At 40.5% G+C, this 27816-nt stretch overlaps 1 protein-coding gene across 1 annotated transcript in view; it reads left to right on the top strand.

Moving 5' to 3' along the window:
* TINAG (tubulointerstitial nephritis antigen) overlaps positions 1-27816 on the top strand; it is a 170239-nt gene that overhangs the window by 92551 nt on the left and 49872 nt on the right. The window contains exons 6-7 of the mRNA XM_088479747.1: positions 10487-10637; positions 20686-20872. Coding sequence (XP_088335873.1) covers positions 10487-10637; positions 20686-20872 — 338 coding nt within the window. The remainder of the gene's footprint in view (positions 1-10486; positions 10638-20685; positions 20873-27816) is intronic.

Raw genomic sequence — 27816 nt, 5'->3', positions numbered from 1 at the left:
CCGTGAAGCAGCAGCCGGGCTTGTTGCAGGGCTCTGAAAACTGCCCGCAGTTCCAATGTTTATTGGTAGCGCAGATTCCTCTGTGGTCCACCCTCCCTGAAAGGAGTGTGGACCAGTCACTGTGCCCCAACTCCAAAGACTGGCATCCATCATCAGAAGGACCCAGTCCAAGATCCAAAAGGGATGCCCCTTGGTCAGGTGTACCGTCTGTAGCCACCAAGTTAGAGACAGGCGCATTTCCCGGAGAGAGCTCCATCATTTGAGTCTGTATATGATGGGGTAATCAGTCCCACTTAAAGAGGATCGATTCCTGCAGAGGCCGAGAATTAAACTGGGCATACTCCACCATGTTGAACACCGACACCATAGATCCCAGTAACTCCATCGCTGAGTGGACTGACTCTCGGTGAATGTGAAGGCTTCTGTGTACCTGTGTATGCAAAGTGGAGATCTTTTCTGCTGTCAGAAATATCTTTTGCTGATGTGAATCCAACAGAGCTCCCAGATAGAGCATCCTTTGAGAGGGAATCAGTGAGGACTTTTTCCAATTGACCAACCACCTGTGTACGTGGAGCACAAATGTTGTTAGCTGCAGGTGGTGGTGAATGACTTCTGGGGACCCTGCTAACAGTAAGAGGTCATCCAGGTATGTTAACAGGCGTATTCCCCGCAGCCGCAGATGGGCTCTCATTACCGCCATGACCTTTGTAAACACCCGAGGTGCATTTGTAAGGCCAAATGGTAGAGCCTGAAACTAGAAATGTTGTTGTGACACAGCAAATCTGAGAAAACGTTGATGAGTTGAAGTAATCAGAATATGCAGGTACGCATTCCTGGATATCCAGAGACACCATAAAATCCCCAGGTTCCATAGCCAGTATAACTAAGCATAGGGTTTCCATCCTGAACCTGGGTACCCTGAGGAATTTGTTCAGGGACCTGAGATTGAGAATAGTACGCTAAGAACCGTTTGGTTCCTGGACTAGAAATAGGCTGGAATAATACCCCGTTCCTCTTTGGGACATCAGGACCAGTATAATGACTCCTGCCTTCAGCATGGATTGTACCACCTGTTGAATAGCTAAAGCCTTGTCCGCGTTTTTCGGAAGTCCTGTGCAAAATTATTGATGGGGAGGCCTTCTGCGGAAGTAGAGGGTGTACCCCAGAGAGACCTCTTCCCTCACCCAGAAATCCATGGTAGTCTGACACTAGTAGTTGGCCTCTCACCCTGGGGTCCCTCAGGAGGAGTCCTATCCTGTCAAGCGGAGGGCTTGTCATCAGGCTTGGCAGCCGGAAAACTGGTACTCCAAGGCTGCTTTTAGGCCTGGCAGATTTCTTGGCGGTGGATGGCCTGGGAAGGACTGAGTTCTAGACTTACCTGGGGCCTGATAGGTCTGAAAGGATGAAGTCCGAGCCCCCGAAGAGGCTGGAGTCGAAGACAGACAAGCCGACTTAGCTGCTGCTAAGGTATTCATGATCTTGTCCAAATCAGGTCCAAACAAGACTTTACCATCATAAGGCAAACATTCTAACCCCTTCTTGGATTCCTCATCTGCCCTCCAAGAATAGAGCCACAGAGAGCGGCAAACCGCAATTGCCGCCGAAGAAATCGTGGCATTTAGTAAGCCCATATCCAATGCTGCCTCATTTATATAGGTAGCAGAATCTCTGAGGTTTCCCAAAAGATTCAGCTGTTCTCTGGTAGCATTTGGGGCTAAGGATGTTTCCTGGCTGTTAGCCCAACATTCCATGGCCTGAGCCACCCAGCAAATGGCCATAGCTGGTCTGCACGCACTGCCCGAAAGGGAATAAACAGATTTAAGGCAGACCTCTACCTTCCTTTCTGTAGAATCCTTCAGGGACGACATAGAAGGCATAGGAAGCGTTGTGCTTCTTACCAAGCACGTGACATGGGAATCCACCACCGGTGGAGTCTCCCACTTCGAAAAATAATTCTCAGCAAAAGGATAAGCAGAGACTAGATGCTACTTCGGTTGATAATGCTTTTGATAACGCGACGTGTTCTAGATTTATTTATAAACCTTACTTGTTATAAAGGATAATTAAATAATTCACACCAATACAGATTCTAAAAAATTACAATGCTTTTACTTAAAGACAGCGTACTAATACATGTATTTTTGCCAATGCAGAGTTACAACAAAAATCACTTATATTATATTAGCAGCAGTAAGGAATATTTGTGAAATAAATTTGTTACACTTAGTGAAGCATCAGTCAGCCAATTTCATACATACTGTATACGGAAATAGCACCCTGCAGACCCTCGTTGTGTGCTCCCTCCGAGTGTTCCCCGACTGCTCCCCCCTCCCTCTCTCTCTGGGGAGTTTTTATACTTAATCCTGGCTATACCTCCAGTTAACGCAATGGGGAATATTAATTTATTTAATATTCGTACGTGCTAGACCTTAATTGGTTATGTGTGTTTTAATCATAATATTGACACTTATGCCTCAGTCCTGCACTCGCGAGCGGGTCTGAATGAGACCCTCTGTTCCCAAAAGACCCCTGTTCTGCAACCAGAGCTTAGTTATTAGTGGAGTAGGTAACCAACATGAGAGTTAAAGGGAGACCCTTATGCATTTCTCCGCTGTTAAGCAAAGCGGTTTCATCAGAGGAAAAATGAATACAGTTCACTTGCACCATTGTAAAGAGATGTTAATTAAACGTAATATTAATAGAAAGTCTTTGTCCAACTTAGGTAACCACATTTTTTTAAAATAGTAATGAACTTTCTTGGTGCAGTATTCAGTATTTCTAAGCCTCAAGATAAATACATTGAAGGAGATTACTTAAAAAATACAATGTAATTATTTAGCTTAAGTGCACTATATAGTGGACATACTGTAGTTGCACCTGATTAGCAAATAAATGTCCAAGGTTGTTTCTTATTTGCAACTATACATTATGATGTCAAAAGTGTAAAGATAGATGCTATCTGTATTTACTGTTACCCCTTTTCAGATGTTCAGTGGATGCATGTGATCTTGGGAGCTCAGAACATTTGACCATGTGAAAAAAGAGATGTTACCTAGTGACAAATGTACACAAGTGCATTAGACAATCATTTATCATCTAGGAACACTTGCATGGTCACTCAATACTGCCTGTCGCACTCTCCAGGCAGCTACACCAGCCTACATGACTCATGCTCTGGAGGGTACATCCTATTACTCACTGTAACAAGTAATGTGGCCTTGCTTGTAGTTTATTTGCATGGTAGCCTGCAATAAATCACATATGCACAGTCCTGTCTACTTAATGACTGTATGTCCCACCCACTAGCTCTAATTATCTGGACAATACATTTTCTCTATCTGAACTTAATTAAATCTGTGTATAACAGATCTCACAATCTCACTACTAGCCAGGTCTCACAATCTTCACCTGGCTAGTAGTGTCCTGCATTTTCTTTATATAAAATGGCCACTGCTATCCCAGGGTTTTCGCTGCTTCTTCTCTTCTTCCAGTGGCTTCATGTCTTCCTTATGCTACTTCGGGTCTTTGAACCTTTTAAATTTTGCCATCAGACTGACTTGCTGGGGCAGAGTAAGTATAAAGATCACTGCGATTTGGCTCACTGTGAACATCTGCAATCGATGAGCCCACTGCAAGCCCTGACTGGCTCGACAGTGGTGCCAAATTATAATGCCCCATACCGGATTGGCAGATCTCAAATATTTCCAGATTGAAATCCACCAGATTCAGGAAACTACAAGCACTGCATTTTCTTCCTCTCCAAATCTTCAGACACCTAGCTACAATTGACATTGGCAGGTCACCCATTAATTCAATAAAGACTCCGGTAAGGACTAAACATTGGCATTTCTCCCAATAGTCATTAAGAAACAACAGTTTCCATATGATTTATCCTGGCCATTTAAGAAGAAATACCTAGGACCTGATTCAGATATGGACGCAATTCCCATCGTAACTGCATCTTTGAATGCAACAACTGTACAAAAATATGCAAATATTGCAGCTGCCTAGATTTGTATTGAGACGCTCACTGCATCTTCGTATATCCAAGCAATTGCATACAAAGACGTACCATCAGACGCATATAAGTCGATTGTCAAACTTCTGAGTAACTATGGTTCAGCTGTAACTGAGACGTCTGAGCCTTTGCAACTGCAATACCAAATTGCAGCCTTAGGCAAAGACATGCCCCCGAAAATCGCCATGTATAAGTTGCCACCTCCTTTGCCTCCCACAAATGATCCCTACCAATCAATCACTTTGCGAATAAATCCTTATTAAATGAGACAACAGTAATTCATTGAGATGAATGAACCATGCGATTCCGATACATGCACAGTAATTAAAACAGTAGCCACTACAAAAATATAACTTTTACATCCATCTCTGAATCAGGCCCTTGAAGCGGGAGATATCTCTGAAGCTGCAGACCTCAGTCAACATTATTCTCAATGGGGACTGTACTCTGGGCTAATCTAATGAACTCGGAAAAGCTGATCGGGCAACAGTATTCTTTTTAAATACCCCAAAAAGTCATTTGTTATTATCACAATATGTGACGATAAAAAAATAGACTTTTTGGGGGCCCCAATGCCACCAATGATAGCTAAACCCCTTACAAGGTATTATTACATTTTTACTTTCATATGCATATTTAACACCCTATTTGTGGTGACAGTGAAGTACTAAGGTGTTGTTGGAAGGATTGTAACTACTTGTCTTCTGGACTCCTCTTCCCATGGCAGAGAGATTGAGAACTGCCCCACAACCCAATGCAGTAACCAGACAATAGGTAAAGGGATATTGGCTTAATTATGCTGGATCACTTCATCACTAGGACTACCTTCAATAAATGTTGGAGCATGCAATACAATACAGACATGCCCACTGAGAGCCGCGGCAAGGGGGGCGCTCTGAGCCCCCTCAGCCCGGCGCATAACCAGTGGGGGGTGTGATCAGCTTGATCGCTCCTCCCACAGGCAAAGGAGACTGCTGTGGCTACTTCATAGCAGCCGTGAGCAGCCTCCCAGTGCAGCCCAGTACACAGCAGCGTGTGCTGGGCTGCTTTGATGAAAAAGGGGGGGAGCAGTACTGGTCCCAGAACCCCGCCGGGCCCCTCCAGCAAGCCCGGGCCCGCTCTCCCCTCTCAGCACCACTGAATACAGAATATACCTAAATATATGTCTTTGCAAGTATGTCATTCCACTTAAGCTCCCGTTCTGGCACCAAATATTACTACCATCAAAGCATTCACAATAGAGGTTTTAGGTATAACTATCATTAGTTTAAAACATGTGCCTAATACCTATCTATAACTGGATATATAGTAATAAACGTAACCACTATATTATACTATATGGGATGTTACCAAATAATGTACAGTACAATTGCAACCTGCTGAACTTATAAGTTTGCACTATAAACTCGGTAAGGAGTACAATGTCCCGGAAAGAGTCCGGTGTTCACTGGGCCTGATTCAGAGCCGGACGCTATTTGCGCTCGCTCGTCCAGAAAAAGGCGCTGGCTATTTAAATTAACCATTCGCTCTTTGCGGTCTGTTCACGCCTCTATGTCTGAACGAGCGAACAAAACATGCGAACGTAATTTTGAAAAAAACGCCCCCTGGCCGCTCGCATCATACGTCATGTCCGCTATTTATTAGATTAATCGAGTACATCGGACGGCGTATGAACTGCTCGCTATTCTTGTGGTTGGTTTTTCCTACCACAATCATGCGAGCAGTTCTAACTATAAAACAACCAAGTGACGTGGTCGATGACGCTGCTTTAGTAATTATGCACACCCTTTAAACGCCCGTTTTGACCTTTAGGCACGCCTGCGTTCGGATCTCCACTCCCCGTTTTCAAGCACCTTCCCCTGTTACCACCCACAAACGCCTCATTCTGTCACTCAAAATAGCAGGCATTCGCTATTTAGCGAGCACACGATTTTCGGCCGCACTGACTGGTTCGCGCATGCGTATTAAAATCCGTATGCATGCGCAGTTGTGTGAACATCGGTCGGAACGAATGAGCGGCCGCTTACGAGCAGCTCTGAATCAGGCCCACTGTCCCTTATTGTCACTGTACAGCATTTCGTATGTGCACATTTATTTAGAGATCATTTTGAACATTACTGTGTACGGATATCCAAAGAGGCATCACTGTCCATGGAACTGTGGGGGTCATTCAGACCCGCTCGCAAGGGAAGTTCGCTCGCAAGCGGGTCAATGTTTGGGGAATGCGCATGTGCACGACAGAGGGAGCTCCATCGTGCGCATGCGCGATACCCGGCGAGCGACGAAAAATAAGTCGGCCGGGGTCTCGCACCAAAAGGGGGCGTGCTGTCGATGGTGAGTGACAGCACTCCCCCTTTGGAGGGTGTGCCGGGGGTGTGGCTGCCAGACAGAGGCGTTCCCATGGGAACGCCTACCGTCTGAGTCCGGCCCCACTGACATCAGTAATGATGTCAGTGGGAGTGACTTTGGCTCTGATAGAGCCAAAATCACTCCTGGGCTTGCAGCAGAGAGACCCTACCGCAGGGTCTCGTCGCAAGCCCGATGGTCGCGATGGTCTTTGACCATCGCGACCATCATCATGGATGCTCGCTATAGCTGTGGGTGGTAACCCTCAGCTATGCGAGCGTCCATGAGGATGCTCCAAAAACAGGTAGGAGGGCCCTGATTCAGAGCGAGTGCTCTGGTCAGAGCATTCAGCTCTGAATCAGGCCCTGTGGCCCATATAAAGTTTACTACTGCACACTATTGCTGTAATATGCTGTTTTCCTTCTTAGACACACAGGGGTAGGATGTAACTCAACGTTTTAAGTCAAGAGGTAACTGTAACTGCCACTGTAAGTAGGCTAGGATCTTTTGCTGGTCTGGGATAGCTGTCACTGATGCGGCAGACTACTGTCACTTATGAATGATGGATATATTGACTGGTCTCAGGCTGCAGACATGTCACTTATGGGGCTTTATGCCAACAGATTTCACTTTCGTTGTGTGGTATATTTCACTACACGTACCTCTTAATCACAGCAGGACTGCTGTGCCAATATCCTACTGGCCCCTAGTATTTTCTCTGCCGGCAGCCATCTCCCACTGTGTCCTATTCTCCGAACGTTATCTCACACTGCCCTGACCAACTGCTGCTCACTTTCCTCTGACACTTGCCTGACACTGGTCATGTGACCTGCTCCTGACCTCATGAGCAGCTGCAGAGACTGCTGGGAATTGTGTACACAGTGTCAGGCATAATACCTTGCACAACAGGGTATTACGCATATCATTTCTATTTTTAAATACATTAGAAATACAGTACATGGTTTCATTTACTGTTTATCTTTATTGTCACTTGTACAGTGCATGTGGAAAGTATTCACAACGCTTCACTTTTTCTACATTTTGTTATGTTACAGCCTTATCCAAAATGGAATAAATTAATTTTCGGCCTCAAAATGCTACACACAATACCCAATAATGACAATGTGTAAAAAAATTTTTTTAGTTTTTTGCAAATTTAATTAAAAAAAAAAATCACATGTACATAAGTATTCACAACCTTTGCTCAATACTTTGTTGATGCACCTTTGGCAGCAATTACAGCCTCATGTATTTTTGAATATGATGCCACAAGCTTGGCACACCTATCTTTGGGCAGTTTCGCCAATTCCTCTTTGCAGCACCTCTCAAGCTCCATCAGGTTGGATGGGAAGCGTCGGTGCACAGCCATTTTCAGAGCTCTCCAGAGATGTTCAATTGGATTCAAGTCTGGGCTCTGGCTGGGCCACTCAAGGACATTCACAGAGTTGTCCTGAAGCCACTCCTTTGATATCCTGGCTGTGTGCTTAGGGTCGTTGTCCTGCTGAAAGATGAACCATCGCCCCAGTCTGAGGTCAACAGCCCTCTGGAATAGGTTTCATCCAGGATGTCTCTGTACATTGCTGCATTCATCTTTCCCTCTATCCTGACTAGTCTCCCAGTTGCTGCCACTGAAAAACATCCCCACAGCATGATGCTGCCCCCACCATGCTTCACTGTAGGGATGGTATTGGCCTGGTGATGAGCGGTTCCTGGTTTCCTCCAAACGTCTGGCATTCATGCCAAACTATTCAGTCTTTGTCTCTCATGGTCTGAGTGTCCTTCAGGTGCATTTTGGAAAACTCCAGGCAGGCTGCCATGTGCTTTTTACAAAGGAGTGGCTTTAGTCTGGCCACTCTACCATACAGGCCTGATTGGTGGATTGCTGCAGAGATGGTTGTCCTTCTGGAAGGTTCTCCTCTCTCCACAGAGGAATGCTGTAGCTCTGAAAGAGTGACCATTGGGTTCTTAATCACCTCCCTGACTAGGGCCCTTCTCCCCTAATCCCTCAGTTTAGACAGCCGACCAACACTAGGAAGAGTCCTGGTGGTTCCGAACTTCTTCCATTTACAGATGATGGAGGCCACTGTGGTCATTGGGACCTTCAAAGCAGCAGCTATTTTTCTGTACCCTTCCCCAGATTTGTGCCTTGAGACAATCCTGTCTCGGAGGTCTAGAGACAATTCCTTGGACTTCCTGCTTGGTTTGTGCTCTGACATGCACTGTCAAGTGTGGGACCCTATATAGACAGGTATATGCCTTTCAAAATCATGTCCAATCAACTGAATTTACCACAGGTGGACTCCAATTAAGCTGTAGGAACATCTCAAGGATGATTAGTGGAAACCGGATGCACCTGAGCTCAATTTTGAGCTTCATGACAAAGGCCATGAATACTTATGTACATGTGATTTCTTTAATATTTTTTTTTATTAAATGTGCCAAAATCTCAAAAATACTTTACACGTTGTCATTATGGGGTATTGTGTGTAGAATTTTGAGGACAAAAATGAATTTATTCAATTTTGGAATAAGGCTGTAACATAACAAAATGTGGAAAAAGTTAAGCATTGTGAATACTTTCTGGATACAATGTATATTCTGTAGTTACTATAAAGATAAAGGCCCTCATTCAGAGCCGTACGCTCTGAGCAGAGCGCACGGTCTGAATGAGGGCCGTCCTCCATAACTATGGAGCGTCCTCCTGGACGCTCGTATAGCTGTGGGTCTCCACCCACAGCCTATACGAGCGTGCAGTTTGATGGCCGCGATGGTCTTGACCATCGCGACCATTGAAACTGCGAGCCGGAGCCTGCGGTTGAGGTTTTCAACCGCAAGGCCCGGAGTGATTTTGGCTCTATCAGAGCCAAAATCACTCCCACTGACATCACTAGTGATGTCAGTGGGCCAGCTTCTGACGGTAGGCGTTCCCTTAGGAACGCCCCCGTCAGGGAGGCACGCCCACGGCACGCCCACCAAAGGGGGCGTGCTGTCAATCAACTTCGACAGCACGCCCCCTTTGATCAGACACAACGAGCGAAGGAAAGTCCTTCGCTCGTCGCGTCTGGCGCATGCGCACAACGGAGCTCCCTCCGTCGTGCGCATGCTCAGTGCAGAACATCGACCCACTTGCGAGCGGACAGCCGCTCGCGAGTGGGTCTGAATCAGGCCCAAAGTAAACAACTAAATAGCTGTCTTCTAAAAATGGGACTGAGGGCCTGATTCAGAGCCGGACGTTATTTGCGAACGATCATTCAGAAAAAGGGGCCGGCTATTTAAATTGAGTGCTTGCTCTTTGCGGTCTGTTGATGCCTCTATGTCTGAGCGAGCGAACGAAACATGCGCTCGCTATTTTGTAAAGATGCCCCCTGGCCGTTCGCATCATACGTCATCTCCGCTGTTTATTAGATTAGTCGAGTACATCGAAAGGCATCTGAACTGCTCGCAGTGCTTGTGGTAGGTTTTACTTCCCGCAATTACTGCGAGCAGTTCAGGCTAAAAGACAACCAAGTGACATGGTCGATGACGCTGCTTTGTTAATTATGCACACCCATTAAACGCCCGTTTTGACCGTTTGGCACGCCTGCGTTCGGATCTCCACTCCCCGTTTTCAAGTACCTTCCCCTGTTACCACCCACAAACGCCTCATTCTGTCACTCAAATTAGCAGGCCCTCGCTGTTTTGCGAGCGCAAGATTTCTGACCGCAATGACTGGTTGGTGCATGCGCATTACGACCCATACGCATGCGCAGATGTGCAAACATCGCTCGGAGCGAGCGAGCGGCCGCTTACGAGTGGCTCTGAATAAGGCCCTGATTCCATTAGTGACTAGATACTGAGGAACATTACGGTGTTCCACTGCACACATTTCCATGTATAACAGTAACTACATATCACAAAGTTTTCTGTGTACCACTGTGAGTGTGCAGAAAAACTGATGATGTTGCTGGCCATGATGTGACATTCTTGAATGGCACATCATGGCTAAGGCACTAATCAAATAGCCCCCAATGTGTCTGGAACTTCACTTTCTTTTATCATTTATGAATACCTATTGTACTAAATAAAACTGAGTTTTTTCTAACATGTAAACTATTTAACAAACATGTTTTTTTCTCATAATAGGTGTTGCAGCAGATCGGATAGCAATACACTCAGAGGGCCGTTACACATCAAATCTTTCCCCTCAAAATTTGATCTCTTGCAGTGTTCACAATCAGTATGGATGCAGGGGTGGACACTTAGATGGTGCTTGGTGGTTCCTGAGAAAACGTGGGTAAATATGAGGGTCATTATGGAATAGAGGCTGGATAGAACAAATATGTTATGCTATAAACATTATGTTATACCAGGGGTTCCCAACCACGGTCCTCAAGGCACACTAACATTCCAGGTTTTAAGTATAGCCATAGTTGAGCACAAGTGACTTAATTAGTACCTTAGTTATTTTGATTTAACCATCTATGCTTAAGCATGGATATCACTAAAACCAGGACTGTTAGTGTGCCTTGAGGACTGAGGTTGGGAATCACTGTGATATACTATACACAAATGTTTGTTGATTTATAAGAATCTGAAAATATAAAAATCTCTCACACAAGAAATTTGGTTTAAGAAATCTCCAGTGACACTGTATTTCCAACATGATTCTATTTTATATGTGTTTGCTATAAGCCCTTAATCACAAACAAAAACAATAATGATCTGCGCTGATAAGGTTACGATTTGATGTATAATGTAATCATTTTTTGAAGTTTGGTAGCCCCTGTCTGAATAACTGTAACATAAACAAGGCTTCTCATAAAAAGTACACAATTTATTTTAACACAATAAGATACATAATATATCCCACTTACATGACAAACAACAATAAAAATAATCAAAATAGACCAAAACTTGTATGTACAGTATAGCTAGATAAGGTATTGCTGGTCAAGAATACATTACTATTGGTGTACCATAATACCGTTGGGAGACACATCAGAAGTGACCAATGTCCACAGTCTTTAGAATTTCCTTAATGGATGTGTTTCCACGATATGCTTGTGCAGATGTTAAAGTTAGTGAATTCCACGTAACCTTATAAGCGCAGATCATTTATTGTTTTTGATTGTGATTAAGGTGAACCAGTTGGTACTGGGAGACAAACTAGCTGCATTTAAGGGAAAAAAATTTCAACTAACCATATATATACTGTATTATATAACTTTTTTCACTGAAGCGCAAGGAGACTGGACACTAAGTAATTAGTGTCCAGTAATAATTTATTTTGTTATCAGCCCTTAGACTTAAAGTAGGATAGGGATCAGTATAATACACTAATTGAGGCCTAGTCTTTGATGCCCTTGCAATCACAGTGTTTAATAGAACTTTTAATGAAGAATAATTATTTAACATGAATCCATTGATCAGTCATCTATAAATGTAGTCCTAAAATTCAATTTCTCTGTAGATTTTTCCAATAACAGGAGCTACGCTGGTTGACTAACATAAACAGAGGATATAAATTCTCTTATTGAAAATGTCAGTTGATGTGAGTAAAAGCCTATTATTAATTAAGTCATGTCAGACTCGTTCCACCGTTAATGTTACTTTGATCGCAATTCAAGTGGAAAGAAACAAACTTTAGGAAAAAGGAGTAAAATATAAAACCTACAATACATGTATCAGACACCTGCAACAGAGAGCCAGTTTAAACAAAATAAACAGTAGTAGAGAAAGACATTTAAAGACCACAGTAATAAAAAATGTATGTAAACTGGAGTCAAATATGCTTATGCATATATTTAATCAGAAAATACATATTTTTTTAAATGATAGGTATAAACATATGGTTTGGGTACAGGATCCTGATGCACAGGATCTCGGTGGTCAGAATTTCGCGCCGGCATCCCAACAGGGTTAAGATACCAACACTTGTCGGTAAGTGTACTAACCCTACTCCTAACCCCACTCCTAACCATTCCTCCTCGCACCCTAAACCTAACCTTCCCACTAAGGCCTAACCCTCCCACCCTAGTGCCTAACCTAAAACCTCCCCCTAGTGCCTAACCCTAACCCTCCCCCTAGAGCCTAAACCCTAACCCCACTACATACTGTCGGGATGCCAGCGCCGGGATTCTGACAGGAGTCGGGATCCCGGACGGCATTCTGAACGCCGGTATCCTGACAGCCGAGATTTCAACTACTTGCCAAACATACTCTATAGTATGTGTAATCATACAGATGACAATAAATATCATATTAAAGTAATAAAACAACAACAACTATACATATATATTTACATTTTAAATCAAAATAAGTGTTTTTACCAACTATAATCAAGTCAGAGAAATACTCTTGCATATATATGGCTCAGTTTTTTAACAGTTAGGAGTGAAAGTAAATGTTTGTAATAGTTTCCACTCATGGAGGAATACTTATGAGCCTTATGAATTAGGAGATTAAAACCACTTGTTAGGAGAGTTCCCCAGAACTAGTATTCGCTTCATTTCCTCAGATTACAAGTCCTACGAGAGCAACTGCAGTCAATAAATCAACACCCAAAGTTATCTGCTGAGATAATATTAAAAAAATTTAATTGACGCTTTCGCCAGTAATCCCACAGGGCTATCCATTTAGCCCTGAAGTCCAGCCTGACACAGGCATTTATCGGGGAATTTTTCTCGGGACCTGATGTGTCCCAAAATATAATCCCCAGAAAGTGCCATGTTTTTGCCGCCACAATGATGAAAACACATAGGTCCAAGAATTTATCAAGGATCCGATGTGTTTTCAGCCGAATAATTCTATTTGTTCAGCCGAACAATAGCATACAGTGATAAAAGAAAATTGGCGAAAAACTCCGAAAATATATCAGGGCTAAATGGATACCGGCGTATATCTAGAATACTACTAATTAAGATTTATTCTCATCTGCATGATTTTACACATTGAAGTGTGTGTTCAGTGTATTGGCTTTTAATGTCTGTTTCTGTTGTCTTTTATCTATAAAATCCACTAAGGCTTACTTGGAGGTGAGCTGCTAGTTACATAATTTTTTTGATTTACAATTGAAGTACAGCACCAATAGGTTGTATCTTGTTTGTTTTTTAAATCCAACATAGCACACAGACTATCGTGCCCCATACATTTGCCGGCCATTTCTATGATTCCCCGATCGGACTGAAACCGCAATTCCACCAGCCTGAAATGCCGATTGGCGGCCATCGATTACTGATGACCTGTCGGGGAATCTGTGAAATTCTTCATGTTAAAAATCCCCAACTTGCTGATAATGATCATATTTTGGTCGGGATCGGCAAATCAGGGAAATCCGACATGTTGTATTTGACAGATACCCTGACCCCGGAATTGCCACAATCCATTGCAGATGTATAGGGGCCTTTACTTGCCTTTAGCATTAGGTTTTAGTACCATGCAAATTTATGTTATCAAAAATAATCTGACTTTAAACAATAAAAAGAAAATTATGTTAAAATCATAAAAAAACTAAATACTTAAGTACATTTAGCAAGTAATGAATGCTTTACTTTTAACAGATTTTAAATTGCCTAAATATAGAAGACAGGTGTCATTGTACTATTACTTCTATCATACACCTGAGAAATATACATTAGTAACTAATGCAGAACAAAAATAGAACTTTAAAGCTTTTGAAGAAAATAACACATTTAAAACCATTAAGCATTGGGGTGAAACTAATATCCTTTGGGCTTTTGTGGCTGCCAGGGGAACAGAAAATATTTTCTAGATGGAAGGAAGAATGGATGCAACTATATATCAACAAATCCTTGAAGCTAATGTCCCAGAATCACTGAATTAACTGAAATTCTAATCTATTATTGTTGTTGTTATTATTAATAGACAATGATTCAAAACATACTGTACATCAAACTATGAAGTATGTACAGGAAAACAAGATGAGGTTTCAGAAAGGCCTATTGAAAATCTGTGGAATGCATTAAAGGATAACTAGATAGAAAAGTGGGGAAAAAATCCTAAATCTTCCCAAAAATAAGTCTTCCCAAAAATAGGAAGTTGATGCTATGCACTGATAAAAAACTTGTTTTTAAGCAGCAACCAGAATTAAAATAATTCATGATTCTGTCTATACAATCATATGAATTTACATTTAAATATACAATATTTGAATGCATAACTAAGTAGATTAGATAAATAATATGCTCTTTAGTCAAAGTCATTTGAAATGTATTGTATCATATTAGTATTAGACTGATATCAGATGCTGTAAGGTTGAAAATGAAGGTATTAGTGTTGCGGACAAATAGAACTGTTCTGAAAATACCTGGAGAGAAGTGATGAAAGCATTGTTATCTCTATGGTTGCTCTTCACCTTTAGCAAACCACATTTACATTTAAGATAGAAATACTAACCAGTACTGTACTTGGATGCCCCAAGATGGTCAACTCCAAGTAATGAAGACTTATCACTCTAAGCAATTGTCAAAGTTTAGAAGTGGTTGTGACACTATGCAGGATGTCCAAGTACTGAATAGGTGTGAGGAGATACAGGATATTGAAAGAAATGTAAGTCTCAGTTGGTAGTAGACAGTCTAATATGATAAACAATGCTAGGCAAATTGTGGCAGACTGGCCATAACAGTTAGAACTTGCTGGGTCAGCGTGGGTGGCTGGCAGGTTATAATATTTAGACAATGTTGGATCAAAGCTGATATCAGATAGGCTGTAATGGGTAGAAAATGTTCAGGGTGGGCTGTCAGCAGACAAGCCCGAAATCCAGTAACATGACAATAGTGATAAACATGAGTAGTCAGGAGAAGAGAAAAGACAAACAGAGTCAGTAATAAGGATACAGCAATGCAGGTTCAATGGTACCTAAGGAGAGCAGTACATCCAAAAAGCAAGGAGTGGACACTATCAGTCATTTCCAACTGGCCCAACAGCTGTAAGAACCAATGTGTCATGCCTGAGGGTAGGTGTGTGTGGCTGAAGCTGGGACTGGTGGAGCTTGATGGAGCAGTAGGGACTACTGGCTAGTGGACTAGATGAGAATTATTGGTGCTGTAGCAGTGGCTGGCTCAAATTTGTGAACAGGTAATAAAGAGAGATAACTTTATAAACAGGAACTGAATCTGGCTTGATCATCCAAGTAGTGTTGGAGACAATAAGGATTGAATGGGCGATCAGGTTGCAATTAAGTTTGGGCCATTCTAGAACATGATTGGTAGCTAGAGTGGAACCAAATTTGCGTCCAGAATCGAACTGGATTGGTGACTCAACTGGGACCGAATTGGTGACCAGACTGGAACAGGAGATGTGACCATACTTGAACCGATGATATAGATATCGGCCTGGAACTGATGACACATATATCAGGATGGAACCGATGGTAACAGATATCGGACTGGAACCAATGGTAACAGGTATCGGACTGGAGCCAATGGTAACAGGTATGGGACTGGAACTGATGGTAAAATGTATAGGACTGGAACTGATGGTAAAAGGTATGTGACTGAAATAGATGGTAACAGGTAAGGGGCTGGAGCCGATGGTAACAGGTATGGGACTGGAACTGATGGTAACAGGTGTCATGTTCCAGACTATTAAAACCACTTTCTTACTGCTCCACTGCCTGTCCAAGATAGCACAGAGGTCTGCTCATGCTGCACATCACTCCCAGCTACAGCTGAGGTATGTCTGTGCTGCTCCTGCCCTGTCCACTCAGTGTCCTGTCACTGAACATGGAGATGGCTCTATTCAGCCTCTTGCTCACAGCATGTCTTTCTAGCATTATGGCACACAGACTGCATGCCAGAGTTCTCTTCTAAACAACAGTATGGGCACAGCCATGTTGAACTCCGTCACCTGATGCTCTTCCTTCACTCAGAGTGCTGCTCCCAGACCACCTGATTGCAGCATCAAATCCCTGGGGATCCTCCCCTATAATTTCCATTTCCACACTGGCCTCTGGCCCTGATTCAGAGCCGGACGCTCTGACAGAGCGCTCGCTCTGAATCAGAGCGTCTTTCTTTTTTTTATGGAGCAGCCTCCCGGCCGCTCGCATTGCTGTGGGTTGCCACCCACAGCTAATGCGAGCGGGCAGGATGATGGTTGCGATGGTCAAGACCATCGCGACCATCAGGCTTGCAACGAGATCCTTGTGGTAGGGTCTCGTGGCCGCAAGCCCCAGAGAGCTTTCGGCTCAAACAGAGCCGAAAGCCCTCCCACTGACATCACTTGTGATTTCAGTGGGGCCGCCCCCAGATGGTAGGCATTCCAATGGGAACGCCTCCATCTGGGCAGCCACCCCCCTGTCCCGCCCTCCAAAGGGGGCATGCTGTCACTCAACATCGACAGCATGCCCCCTTTGGTGTGAGACCCGGAGCGACGGATTGCCCGTCGCTATCCGGGTCTCGCGCATGTGCACGACAGAGCCTGCTCCGTTGTGCACATGCACTCTGGACCACCATCGACTCAGTTTGCGAGCGCTCAGCGCTTGCGACCAGGTCTGAATCAGGCCCACTGTTGCCAGTACAACATTCCTTCTTGCTGAAGTTACAGCTCAGTGCTGAGGTCCCAGGTACTCTTTATCTGAACTGTCCCAGTCTGTTATATCCAGTTCCTATATATGGTAAACAAGTTTCCCATACCATTTTGCACACCGGTCTGGTTTTTACCACTGAGTCTTGTTCTCACAGCCACCTTCGGTTCCAGCCGATACCTCCAACTACCATTCTCATCCGATGCTTCCAACATTGGATTCATATTAATCAAGTTCCTCAATTCATCAACATCAGTCTCAACCAATCAGTTCATCAATTCATTAATATCAGACTCATATCAATTAAGTTCTTCAATTCTTCAACATCAGTCTCAAACCAATCAATCAATTCTTCAATATCGGATTCAAATCCATCAAGTTCTTCAAATCATCAACATCGATCTCAAACCGATCCAGCTCTCAATCCAGCATTATCGGTCCCAATCCAATTCTGCCATTCATTCAGTATTATCATCTCCAGTTCTTATTCCAACCTGCTGTGTAATAAAGACATTCCATTCTTGAACCTGCCTTCAGGCCCATCATAATCTGCAGTTATTCTACCTCCTCACAACAATACATTAGGAAGTCCTGGCTCAAGCCACCCAGGTTTATTCACACCTCCCAAGTCTCCTCTTCAGCCTTCCACACCTGTTCCAGCCCAAACCAACCCTCAGGCGTGATAACAGGTATCGGACTGGGAGCAATGGTAACAGGCATCAGACTGGAACCAATGGTAACAGGTATAGGACTAGAACCAATGCAGATAAAAAGTACCAGGGAGCTCAGCACAGAGCTGTACCTACAGCAGAAGCAATGTTGTACTGGCAATTTGGGCCAGTCAGGAAGTTGAATTTATAGGACTAAGCGTTCATTGATTGGATGCTGTAGTCAGCTGGTCTGGGAGCAGTCTGGGAGTGATGGAGGAGAGTCAGGTGACTGAGTCCAACATGGTTGCACCCATACTGAGTTGTGGAGGGAACTCTGGTGTGTAGCCTGAGTACTAGCATGCTGTGGAAGTGTAGAGAGAGCAGAGGCATTGAGAGCAAATGCATCTTCATGATCTCTACATTTCCAGTCCAGCACTTCTATTTGGACTGCAAAACAGGAATCTGCAGACTTCATAGACAGAAGAACTCTCAGGTGAATAATCAGTCTGGCAAAATAGCACAGTCTCATGCTCACACCGTCTCATGCTCAACACACAATGTTGCAGCCGGCACACTGAGCAGACTTCCCAGACAAATCAGAATATCCTGACACACAGGACAAGTGGCAGAGATAAGTCACAAGACAAACTGATAGCATATGAGAGAAATTAGTCAGGATCATGACACAATGGTTCTGATTACATGGTAGGTGTTTTGAAAATGTCAAGAATAATTTATAAATTTGTGCATATATATTTTTAAAATGTTTTCATTGATTAAGTAATCATACATTTTATATTATATATACTTTTTATGTTGAAGTTAATGTTCAGGGATATATCACTATAACATAATTTCTATATAAAATTATTTTGTTTTCCCTTTTGTTCGCTCCACCTATTTCTGACTTATTATAACATTACTCCTGCTTTTTTATTTTGACTGCAACAAACATGAGGAAGCCATGATAATACTCCAAAGGAGGTCTTAACAGTTAAGCACTGACTAAAGTGTGAGCATACTTTGGTACATTCCATACTGTAGTCACTGTTAAGTTACTTTCAATTCATAAATTAAATACATAAATAAATAGTTATTGTGCATTAAAAAAATCCATCAATATGTCATGTTTAAGAGTAAACCCCAAAGAGTTTGTGCTACCTTTTTTTACACTTAATTCACTTACACATTCAGTGAAACATGTGATTTGATCAGGGTTAATTAAATATATTATTATTATCCCTTAATTATATAAAACAAAATATAGAGATGGGGGATTTTGATTATGATAAATAAGGCAATTACAAATCTTGCCAATCCTGGTCAGAACTGAGTTGGAATTAATGAGTCATCTTGCATTTTAGTGAGGCAAAAATTCAAATGATATACAAATTTAGCAAGCTATGTACTCAGCAATGTGTATATATACACACCTCTCTCTTTGTGATGGCTATCATTTTGTGTAGAAAAATGGGCAGGATCAGAACCTAGAGAGCTCAGTGCAACAGTGCAACAGAATGTTTCAAATACACTCAACTTTAAAATAATAATAATATTATTATTAATAGAAATGATTAGTTCATTTAACAGTTATTATAACCCTATGACTTGGAAAGGGAAATTTGTTATACAGGGATCAGGACAGTGTACAGAAAAAGGGTGTCCTGCCACTGTATAATGAAAAATGGTACCCCATTGATTCATACCATCACTAAAAAAATAATGATACTTTAGATAATGGTGACTGTTGGAATGTTTTTGAAAAAAGCCTTTAATGTTTTAAATTTAAAATTGTACCTGAAAACTATAGTTAATGCAGCAGTAAAACTTTGGTTTATAAAACAGCTATCTAAAATAAATATATGATATTATAGAGAGCAAAAACATACATTCAGGTCAGAAAGACTACTAGTAGTAGTAGTAGTATTAGTAGTAGTAGTAGTATCATCCTACTATTAGTTGAACTATTATTGAATAATATATTCTTTTGATTACTAGATTACTAAATTTAACAATATTTTCTGTATAAAACAGTTGTTAAAGACATGTTTTTTGAGATTTTAGTAAATTTTGGTGATGATCTCCTTGCTGAGGATAAGGATGCCTTTCAAATTGAGGAAAATGAACTAGAACCCTAATCCATAGTCCAATATCCATGAACATTTATGTTTTGGAAGCCCAAAGAAACCATGCACTTTTGCCACACATTTAACTGTCACTGCTGTTGAAATGCAATTATGCATATCCTGTTTAAAGTTAAATTATAAATATTTATGGGTGGTTGAAACCAAGACAATGCCATCTTCTTGTGCAATTATTTCAAAATGCTGCATTTTACTCACTGGTTTCTTTTTTAAACAGTCATCCTACTATCTATCTGAGGTTGCTCTTTTTATATGTTTCATTTATGTCCTGTGAACATATTGCTGCTATTATAAAGAAATAATTTGCCCAGTTGGATTTTTTAAGGTGTCATTCTATTATATAGCTGTAACAGTTTTTTTTGTGTATTTAATATATGTCCAATGTTATCGTTATTAGTAGAAAATGTATCTTTTATTAAACTGTTGTATGTCAGCTTAAAGAACTTGATTTTATGAGGTTGTATTAAACCAGCTCCTAACAAATTTATATTTTCTGGTAAAATACAAAAAAAACTTAGATTATGCTAAACAAAAAACAGCACTAAAACACAATGATGGGCTTTGGAAATAAAACAAGGGACGGTTTAATCACACATACTGTATATTATGTATTAACAACCTATCTTACGGACCTTCATTGCTCTTTGAATCAACCTTTTCAATCTGTATTTATTGAAGTGATCCTATAATACTTCAGTATGAGCTGGCACGGATCATTTCTATGTTATCTCTTTGGATATTCATCATCCAATAACCTGAAAATTCTGAACCTACATCATTCAGATAAGCTATATTTGCATCAGTATATTGTACCTCATTTATTCTCTATTGCAAATTTTCCTTAATGTATTTTTTAGAAGGATTTATGGTAGTGATCAGATTTTGAAAAAGGATTGCAGTTATAAAGGACAAATAAAATACTTACAGTAATGATTTTTTGTTTGATGGATATTCTAGTCTATGATAGGTATATAAATAACATTACATTTTCTTTACTTTCTGCAGGTTGGTATCACATGAATGTTATCCATATGTAATGGATGATAATAACAATATTAATGCAAACATCTGCAACATTTCAAGCATTACTGATAAACATGGGAAAAGTCATGCAACTAAGCCATGCCCAAACAGTATTGAAGATTCTAACTACCTCTATCAATGTAGCCCACCGTACAGAATACCCTCCAATGTAAGTATGATTACTCACCATTCCGAAACAGCAACTCCACCATCTTGGGCAGTATGACATACCCTTATTGCTTCTAACCCGAGCAGGCAGGAAGTGGGGTGTGACATATATTGCTCCTCAGCTCTATCACCCAAAGGCACTAGAGAAAAAGAGACTTAGCTAAGGGGAGACAATTGTCATAGTCCAAGAGACATGGGAGAAGGGGCATTGGGATACGTCAGCCAGGGTGACAAAATGGAGGAAAAATGACAGAAAATACACTTCATTGTATAAGCTTTCCTATGTGAAACAATGTGTAATATGAAGACATTTTATTATTGTCCATGGCAACAATCATTTAAATATTTATAAAATATTTGTGCATTTATACAAGTATTTTGTTTTAGTTTAATCCTGCCAGTTTGAGTATGCATTATGGACATGAAATTTTGATATCCTTATCTCATAATTTACATAAGTTTTATACTGTATACATACATACATATTATTGGTATTGTCGGGGTTTTATAGGTGTGATCTACTGTATTTAAACAGAAGAATCCAAGCTGCAATTGTACACTTAGCACACCACTTTTATGTTATCTTCAAATAAATGTTTCGATAGGTCTAAAAAGCTTTTTTCAACAATGTTAGAAAACAATAGGAAAAGAAAGACAAGACCACATTACTGGGACAAGAATCATAAGCTACAAACAGAGATTTTATATAGATCTTTAGTTGTATGTGTACAAATCATCTACAAAGATCTAAACTGCCTGGGCTCCATCTCAATTTAACTTTTATATAGATAGAAAAAAAAACTAAGAGTCATACGACCAAGCCTATTTTAAACATCACATCTTATGCCACGAAGAAAATCCTCAAGATCAAACAAAAGATGTCATGTAATTCAAATATCTATTTGCTGTCTTGCCCATGTGGATTTCAATATATAGGGAAGACCATACGGAAATTGTCCATACGTATTAATGAACATTTGAATAACATCAAAGATAATAAGGAGAACCATAGTGTATCCAAACACTTTCAGGAAAAACATAACAGTGATCCCTCAAAACAATTTTTTGTAGGTCTGAAACAATTATCAATACCATGGAGAGGAGAAAATCTTAACGAAAATTTATTAAAAGAAGAAACAAGATTGATTTTTGAATTAGGGACATTGCAACCTAAGGGTCTCAACATTGATTTTGAGCTGACACCTTTCCTTAAAACATGATTGTTTGTTCAATATATTATGTATTTATTTCAATTTAATCTTAATGTTTTTGAATAGATAATTGATTTCATAATTTGTATGTTGTACGTTGTTTGTTATGTATGTCTACTATTCTTTTGTATTTATTTATTTATATTTTCTGTAAAAGATGTATATATATATATATATATATATATATATATATATATACAAACCTCTGTTCATGAATTAACAATGATCCATACAGTATAAACGAGGTTTGTTTGATGTTAGAAAAACAATAGAAAAGATAGGATCTTCACAGTGCACAGATGGAATCTAGATTCCTAGGTTACTGGTATTGCTCTGAATCGATATTAAAATATAGCTTTTATTAGATTATATTTAAAATAATAGTGGTTGAGTCTAAAGTTTAGGGCAAAATATTATTTAAAATAGAGAGATATAGTATGTGTGTATATATAGAAAGATTAGAAAGGTGATTAAAATTCTGCCTGACACCGGACTGTTACACGTTGTTGAGTATTATTTATCCCCGGTCCTGAAGTGGGATGACTGAATAATAACGTCACATATTCTTTGTATATTCAGAAAATAACATGTACACAAAAATAATGCCAGATAATGAGGGTGAATAGAGAAAATGGGAGGTCTATATTTATTATAGAGTATTATCAGTGTAAATCGATGTCTTTCCCTTTACACAATATTGCAATGTTGTACTGAGTAATATTTCAGAAAGCGTTGCTTTAATACAGTAATGATGTAAATTTAATCACTGAGTATTAATAGTTTTTCTTTATCTGTATTTTCAGACTGCTCGTATCTGGAGCTAGTTAGCAAAATGAATTATCACATATATTTTGTGTCTTGGGTATATGACATTCATAGATCTCCCAATAAGTGATAAAATGTGTCTGGCTGCTAATTTCAAAGTTATTCCATATCAATTATCATAGGACTTTGTATATCTTGTTCTATTACTTTATATTAGCTAATGGATCAAGTTCAATATACTCACGTCTCTCAATCCTCACTCTTCAAGTCAGAGGTGACACATAAATGATGTCACTTATATTGCCAGTGACATTTCACTTTTAAACTCTTTATCTCCCCCTACAATGTAATATGTATTTCTGAGTATAACGATGTTATGCCAGTCAGGCTGAGCTGATATTGTTACATACACTTAAAGTACCGCAGTGTTGTAACAGACTATTCAAGTGGATACAATGTGCCCGTATCTCACATACAGCTCTCCCACAGCTAGCGGAACTATTAAGCAATCTGTCCGCTTACAGCATTATATCATATGTAACATACAGCGTCCCCTACAAGCCCAGTACAGTTGTAAAGTGGTTATTATATATAACGTGTGTAGCATATGGTTCTGCTACAGTCCGGCGTCGGCGTGCTTGCCAACGCGCGTTTCGTTGATAGCTGCTTTTTCAAGGCAGCACTGGGAGAGCTGTATGTGAAATGTCACTGGCAATATAAGTGACATCATTTATGTGTCACCACTGACTTGAAGAGTGAGGATTGAGAGACATGAGTATATTGAACTTGATCCATTTGCTAATATAAAGTAATAGAACAAGATATACAAAGTCCTATGATAATTGATATGGAATAACTTCGAATTAGCAGCCAGACACATTTTATCACTTATTGGGAGATCTATGAATGTCATATACCCAAGACACAAAATATATGTGATAATTCATTTTGCTAACTAGCTCCAGATACGAGCAGTCTGAAAATACAGATAAAGAAAAACTATTAATACTCAGTAATTAAATTTACATCATTACTGTATTAAAGCAACGCTTTCTGAAATATTACTCAGTACAACATTGCAATATTGTGTAAAGGGAAAGACATCGATTTACACTGATAATACTCTATAATAACTATAGACCTCCCATTTTCTCTTTTCCCCCTCATTATCTGGCATTATTTTTGTGTACATGTTATTTTCTGAATATACAAAGAATATGTGACGTTATTATTCAGTCATCCCACTTCAGGACCGGGGATAAATAATACTCAACAACGTGTAACAGTCCGGTGTCAGGCAGAATTTTAATCACCTTTCTAATCTTTCTATATATACACACATACTATATCTCTCTATTTTAAATAATATTTTGCCCTAAACTTTAGACCCAACCACTATTATTTTAAATAGAATCTAATAAAAGCTATAATTTAATATCGATTCAGAGCAATACCAGTAACCTAGGAATCTAGATTCCATCTGTGCACTGTGAAGATCCTATCTTTTCTATTGTTTTTCTACCTGTAATGACTATAGGATTCTAGGGTAGCACCTTCATATATATACAAGTATTATAATAATAGTTATGAAGATGATGGACTCAAAATAATAAAAGGTATATTTAAATTTAAATCTCTCTGATATAATATATATATATCTATTGGTGCGAGATTATTCTTACTGTTGGTCTCGAGGTTTGTTTGATATGCGCTATGAAGAGACATACATAGAAACTTAGCGGCAAAATCTTCCAAAGTACGGGGAAGTTTTTAATAGATGGACTGGACGTGATAATATGAGGCCATTATATCTCCTGGCATACCATCACAGTAAGTAAGGAGGCCAAGTGGAAGCTAGATAGATAGCTGAATAGGACAGAGGATCACATGACCACCTCCGTCTATAAGCACGGTGGAAGTGACGATAACGTCCGGGCCCCGAAAAATGGAAGTGACCTAGTGCGGCGGATCATATGACCAGTGCGCCTTCCGTTAGGAGCGCGCCGAACATGATCATGACGTCTGGGCCTCGCCGACCGGAAGTGACCTAGTGAAGTCCCTGGTAGGCATCTGTCTGTTTGAGCTAATCTCGAGAATCACTGGATGGATTTTGATGCATTTTTCAGTATTCTATAAAACATTTGTCGAGAAAGGTTTAGGTGTATAAAATATTGTATACATATATGTATGATAAAGGGGAGCAAAGCAGTGATGATTTTAGTGAAGCAATTTAATGAAAAAATGGGCGTTCGAGCACTTTCTTGGCTTACGCTGCATAAACCATTAAAGATATATCACAAAAATGGACTTTATTTTATACCAGGTAGAGATTGATACATATTATCTGGTTTCTCCAGAAAAAATTGGTGTAAGCTCTGTTTACTGATACAAAATTTTAGTTTTTCCCTTTTTTTGCTATTCTAACAGTATTTAATTTATGTCTAAAAAAAACTAATAATTTAAAAAGAGTCCAAGGACCTTATTCAGAGTCGGTCGCGAGCACTGAGCGCTCGCAACTGACTCGATGTTTGTCCATAGGGCATGCACACAATGGAGACTGCTCCGTTGTGCGCATGCGCCGAGCCCCCGCTAACGACGGATCACCTGTCATTAGCGGGCTCGAAGCAGACGGAGCGAGCTTTCGAAGTTGATTGACAGCTTGCTCTGTTTGGTGGGTGGGCAGGGTGCGTGCCCGGCCAAACAGAGGCGTTCCTTTCGGAACGCTTGCCATTTTGTGGGCGTCCCCACTGACATCATCAGTGATGTCAGTGGGGAGCTTCCTGCTCAAGCAGAGCAGGAAGCTCCCTGGGGCTTAAGGTTGATGAGACCCTACCCTAGGGTCTTGTTGTAGGCCCCGATGGTCGTGATGGTCTTGACCATCACGACCATCTCCCTCAGCTTTCGTTAGAGCTATGGGTGTTAACCCACAGCCTAATGACCGACATGGAGGTGGCCGTTCAGGATGCAAGCGGCCGCCCTGTTTCTGAGCGACCGCTTGCATCCTACGACCGCCTCTGAATGAGGCCTCAAGTCCTGGTAGGAGTCTGTTTAGGCATGATAATAAATAAAGCACAGGGACAAACACTTAACTTGGCTGGTGTTGACCTAAGTGGAGACTGGTTTTCTTAAGGACAACTTTACGTGGCCCTTTTGGGTGTCAAGTCAAAACTAAATCTTTTTGTGGAGGACGCAGACTACTGTCGTCTACAAGGCAATCTTATAAGACCTGCTGCTCCTCCATGCTGTATGTGTTTGGGTTGCACCGCTCTGGACACAGATGCCCCCTCACAAGCAGCAACCCACCTGCCAGAATAAGTGCTGATTGCTAATCACTAGTCTGTTAAAAAGTGGGACTTTCAAATATGCAAGGTATTTGGATATCACTACAGTGGAACTAACATTATGAGAGCCACGTATATTACGGGCACTATAAAATCTTTCACCACTAGCTTGCTCCGGTCAGCGTCTGCATTGCAGTATACTAATGAAGAAATAAAGTGTTTTATCTCAACCAGCACACCCTGGCAGCCATTTACACCAGTGTGTACTCTGATATCTTCCCTGTTCACTGCACCATAGGATCCGATTGTTTTATCTATATTGTCAACATCAGCTGATGAACACTAATAACTGTAGAGCAGTCATTCCCAACCTCGGTCCTCGAGGCACACTAACAGTCCTGGTTTTAGTGATAGCCATGCTGCAGCACAGATGGTTAAATCAAATTAACTGAGATACTAATTAAGTCACCTGTGCTTAAGTATGGCTATCCTTAAAACCAGGACTGTTAGTGTGCCTTGAGGACCGTGGTTGGGAAACCCTGCTGTAGAGGATAAATATATTTTTTTTTACTTTTCTCTGAACTTCCAAAGCTTTGGCTACTATTGTTACTTCTTTGATCGTTTCTGGAAGGCTCAGTTCCTTATTTGACATTTAATTAGTCATTTTTATTCTTTATATATATATATATATATATATATATTCATGTACTACATATGTGTATTTTTATCAATAAAAGTATATTTTATTACTACATTTGAGCCTCATTGTTTCACCTGACAGAGAGCAGACCTAATTTTTGTACATTTCAATGTATATATTTTTGCGTTAACTTATCATAGTGTTTCTCTGGTCTTTCAGTTATAGTAGCCATACAATCATGTTAATCAACACATTGCACTGAGCAGTGAATTCAGTCAATCTTCTTCAGGGTGGTAGAACTGTAGAATTGACCATTACTGGTATCAAAGCAATTCATTTCTGTGGAACTCCTGTTATGTTATTTGAGCAAAAAATTGAGTTATTTCTACAATGCATATTTTGTACTGACAGCTCTTCTTTGTTCTACAGACAGTGTAATGGTTAGGTTAATGGACTCACAGCACTGAGGTCATGGGTTCGATTCCCACCATGGCCCTATCTGTGTGGAGTTTGTATATTCTCCCTGTGCTTGTGTGGGTTTCCTCCTAGTGCTCCAGTTTCCTTCCACACTCCAAAAATATACTGCTAAGTTAATTGGCTCCCAACACAAATTAACCCTAGTATGTATGTATGTGCGCATGTGATAGGGAATATAGATTGTAAGCTCCACTGGGGCAGGGACTGATGTGAATGGCCAAATATTCTCTGTAAAGTGCTGCGGAATATGTGTGCGCTATACAAATAACTGGTAATAAATAAATAAATAGATAAATATGTTAGCAAGGATGATTTTGCCTTTGAAATGAATGCTGGTTTAAATTGACAAAAAATTGTGGGTGCCTGCAACTAGGGAGATATTGCATGTACACTCTAAGGAGTTCAAAAGTGAGATCTAGGTAAATTATTAAAATATACTAAAAGTATTACCTACTGTATGTGTGAAAACTACTGTAGGTTCAAATGATCATCTATATTAATATAAATAATGAATAATTAAATTAATAATGAAATTTCCAGTTAATGGTGCCAGTCTAAATATGATAATCAA

The sequence above is a fragment of the Taudactylus pleione genome, unplaced genomic scaffold (genome assembly GCF_031769625.1).
Source record: "Taudactylus pleione unplaced genomic scaffold, aTauple2 ptg000244l, whole genome shotgun sequence".
Classification (NCBI taxonomy): Eukaryota; Metazoa; Chordata; class Amphibia; order Anura; family Myobatrachidae; genus Taudactylus; species Taudactylus pleione.
The sequence above is the reverse complement of the archived record's forward strand: the minus strand, read 5'-3'. Positions and strand labels throughout refer to the sequence as shown.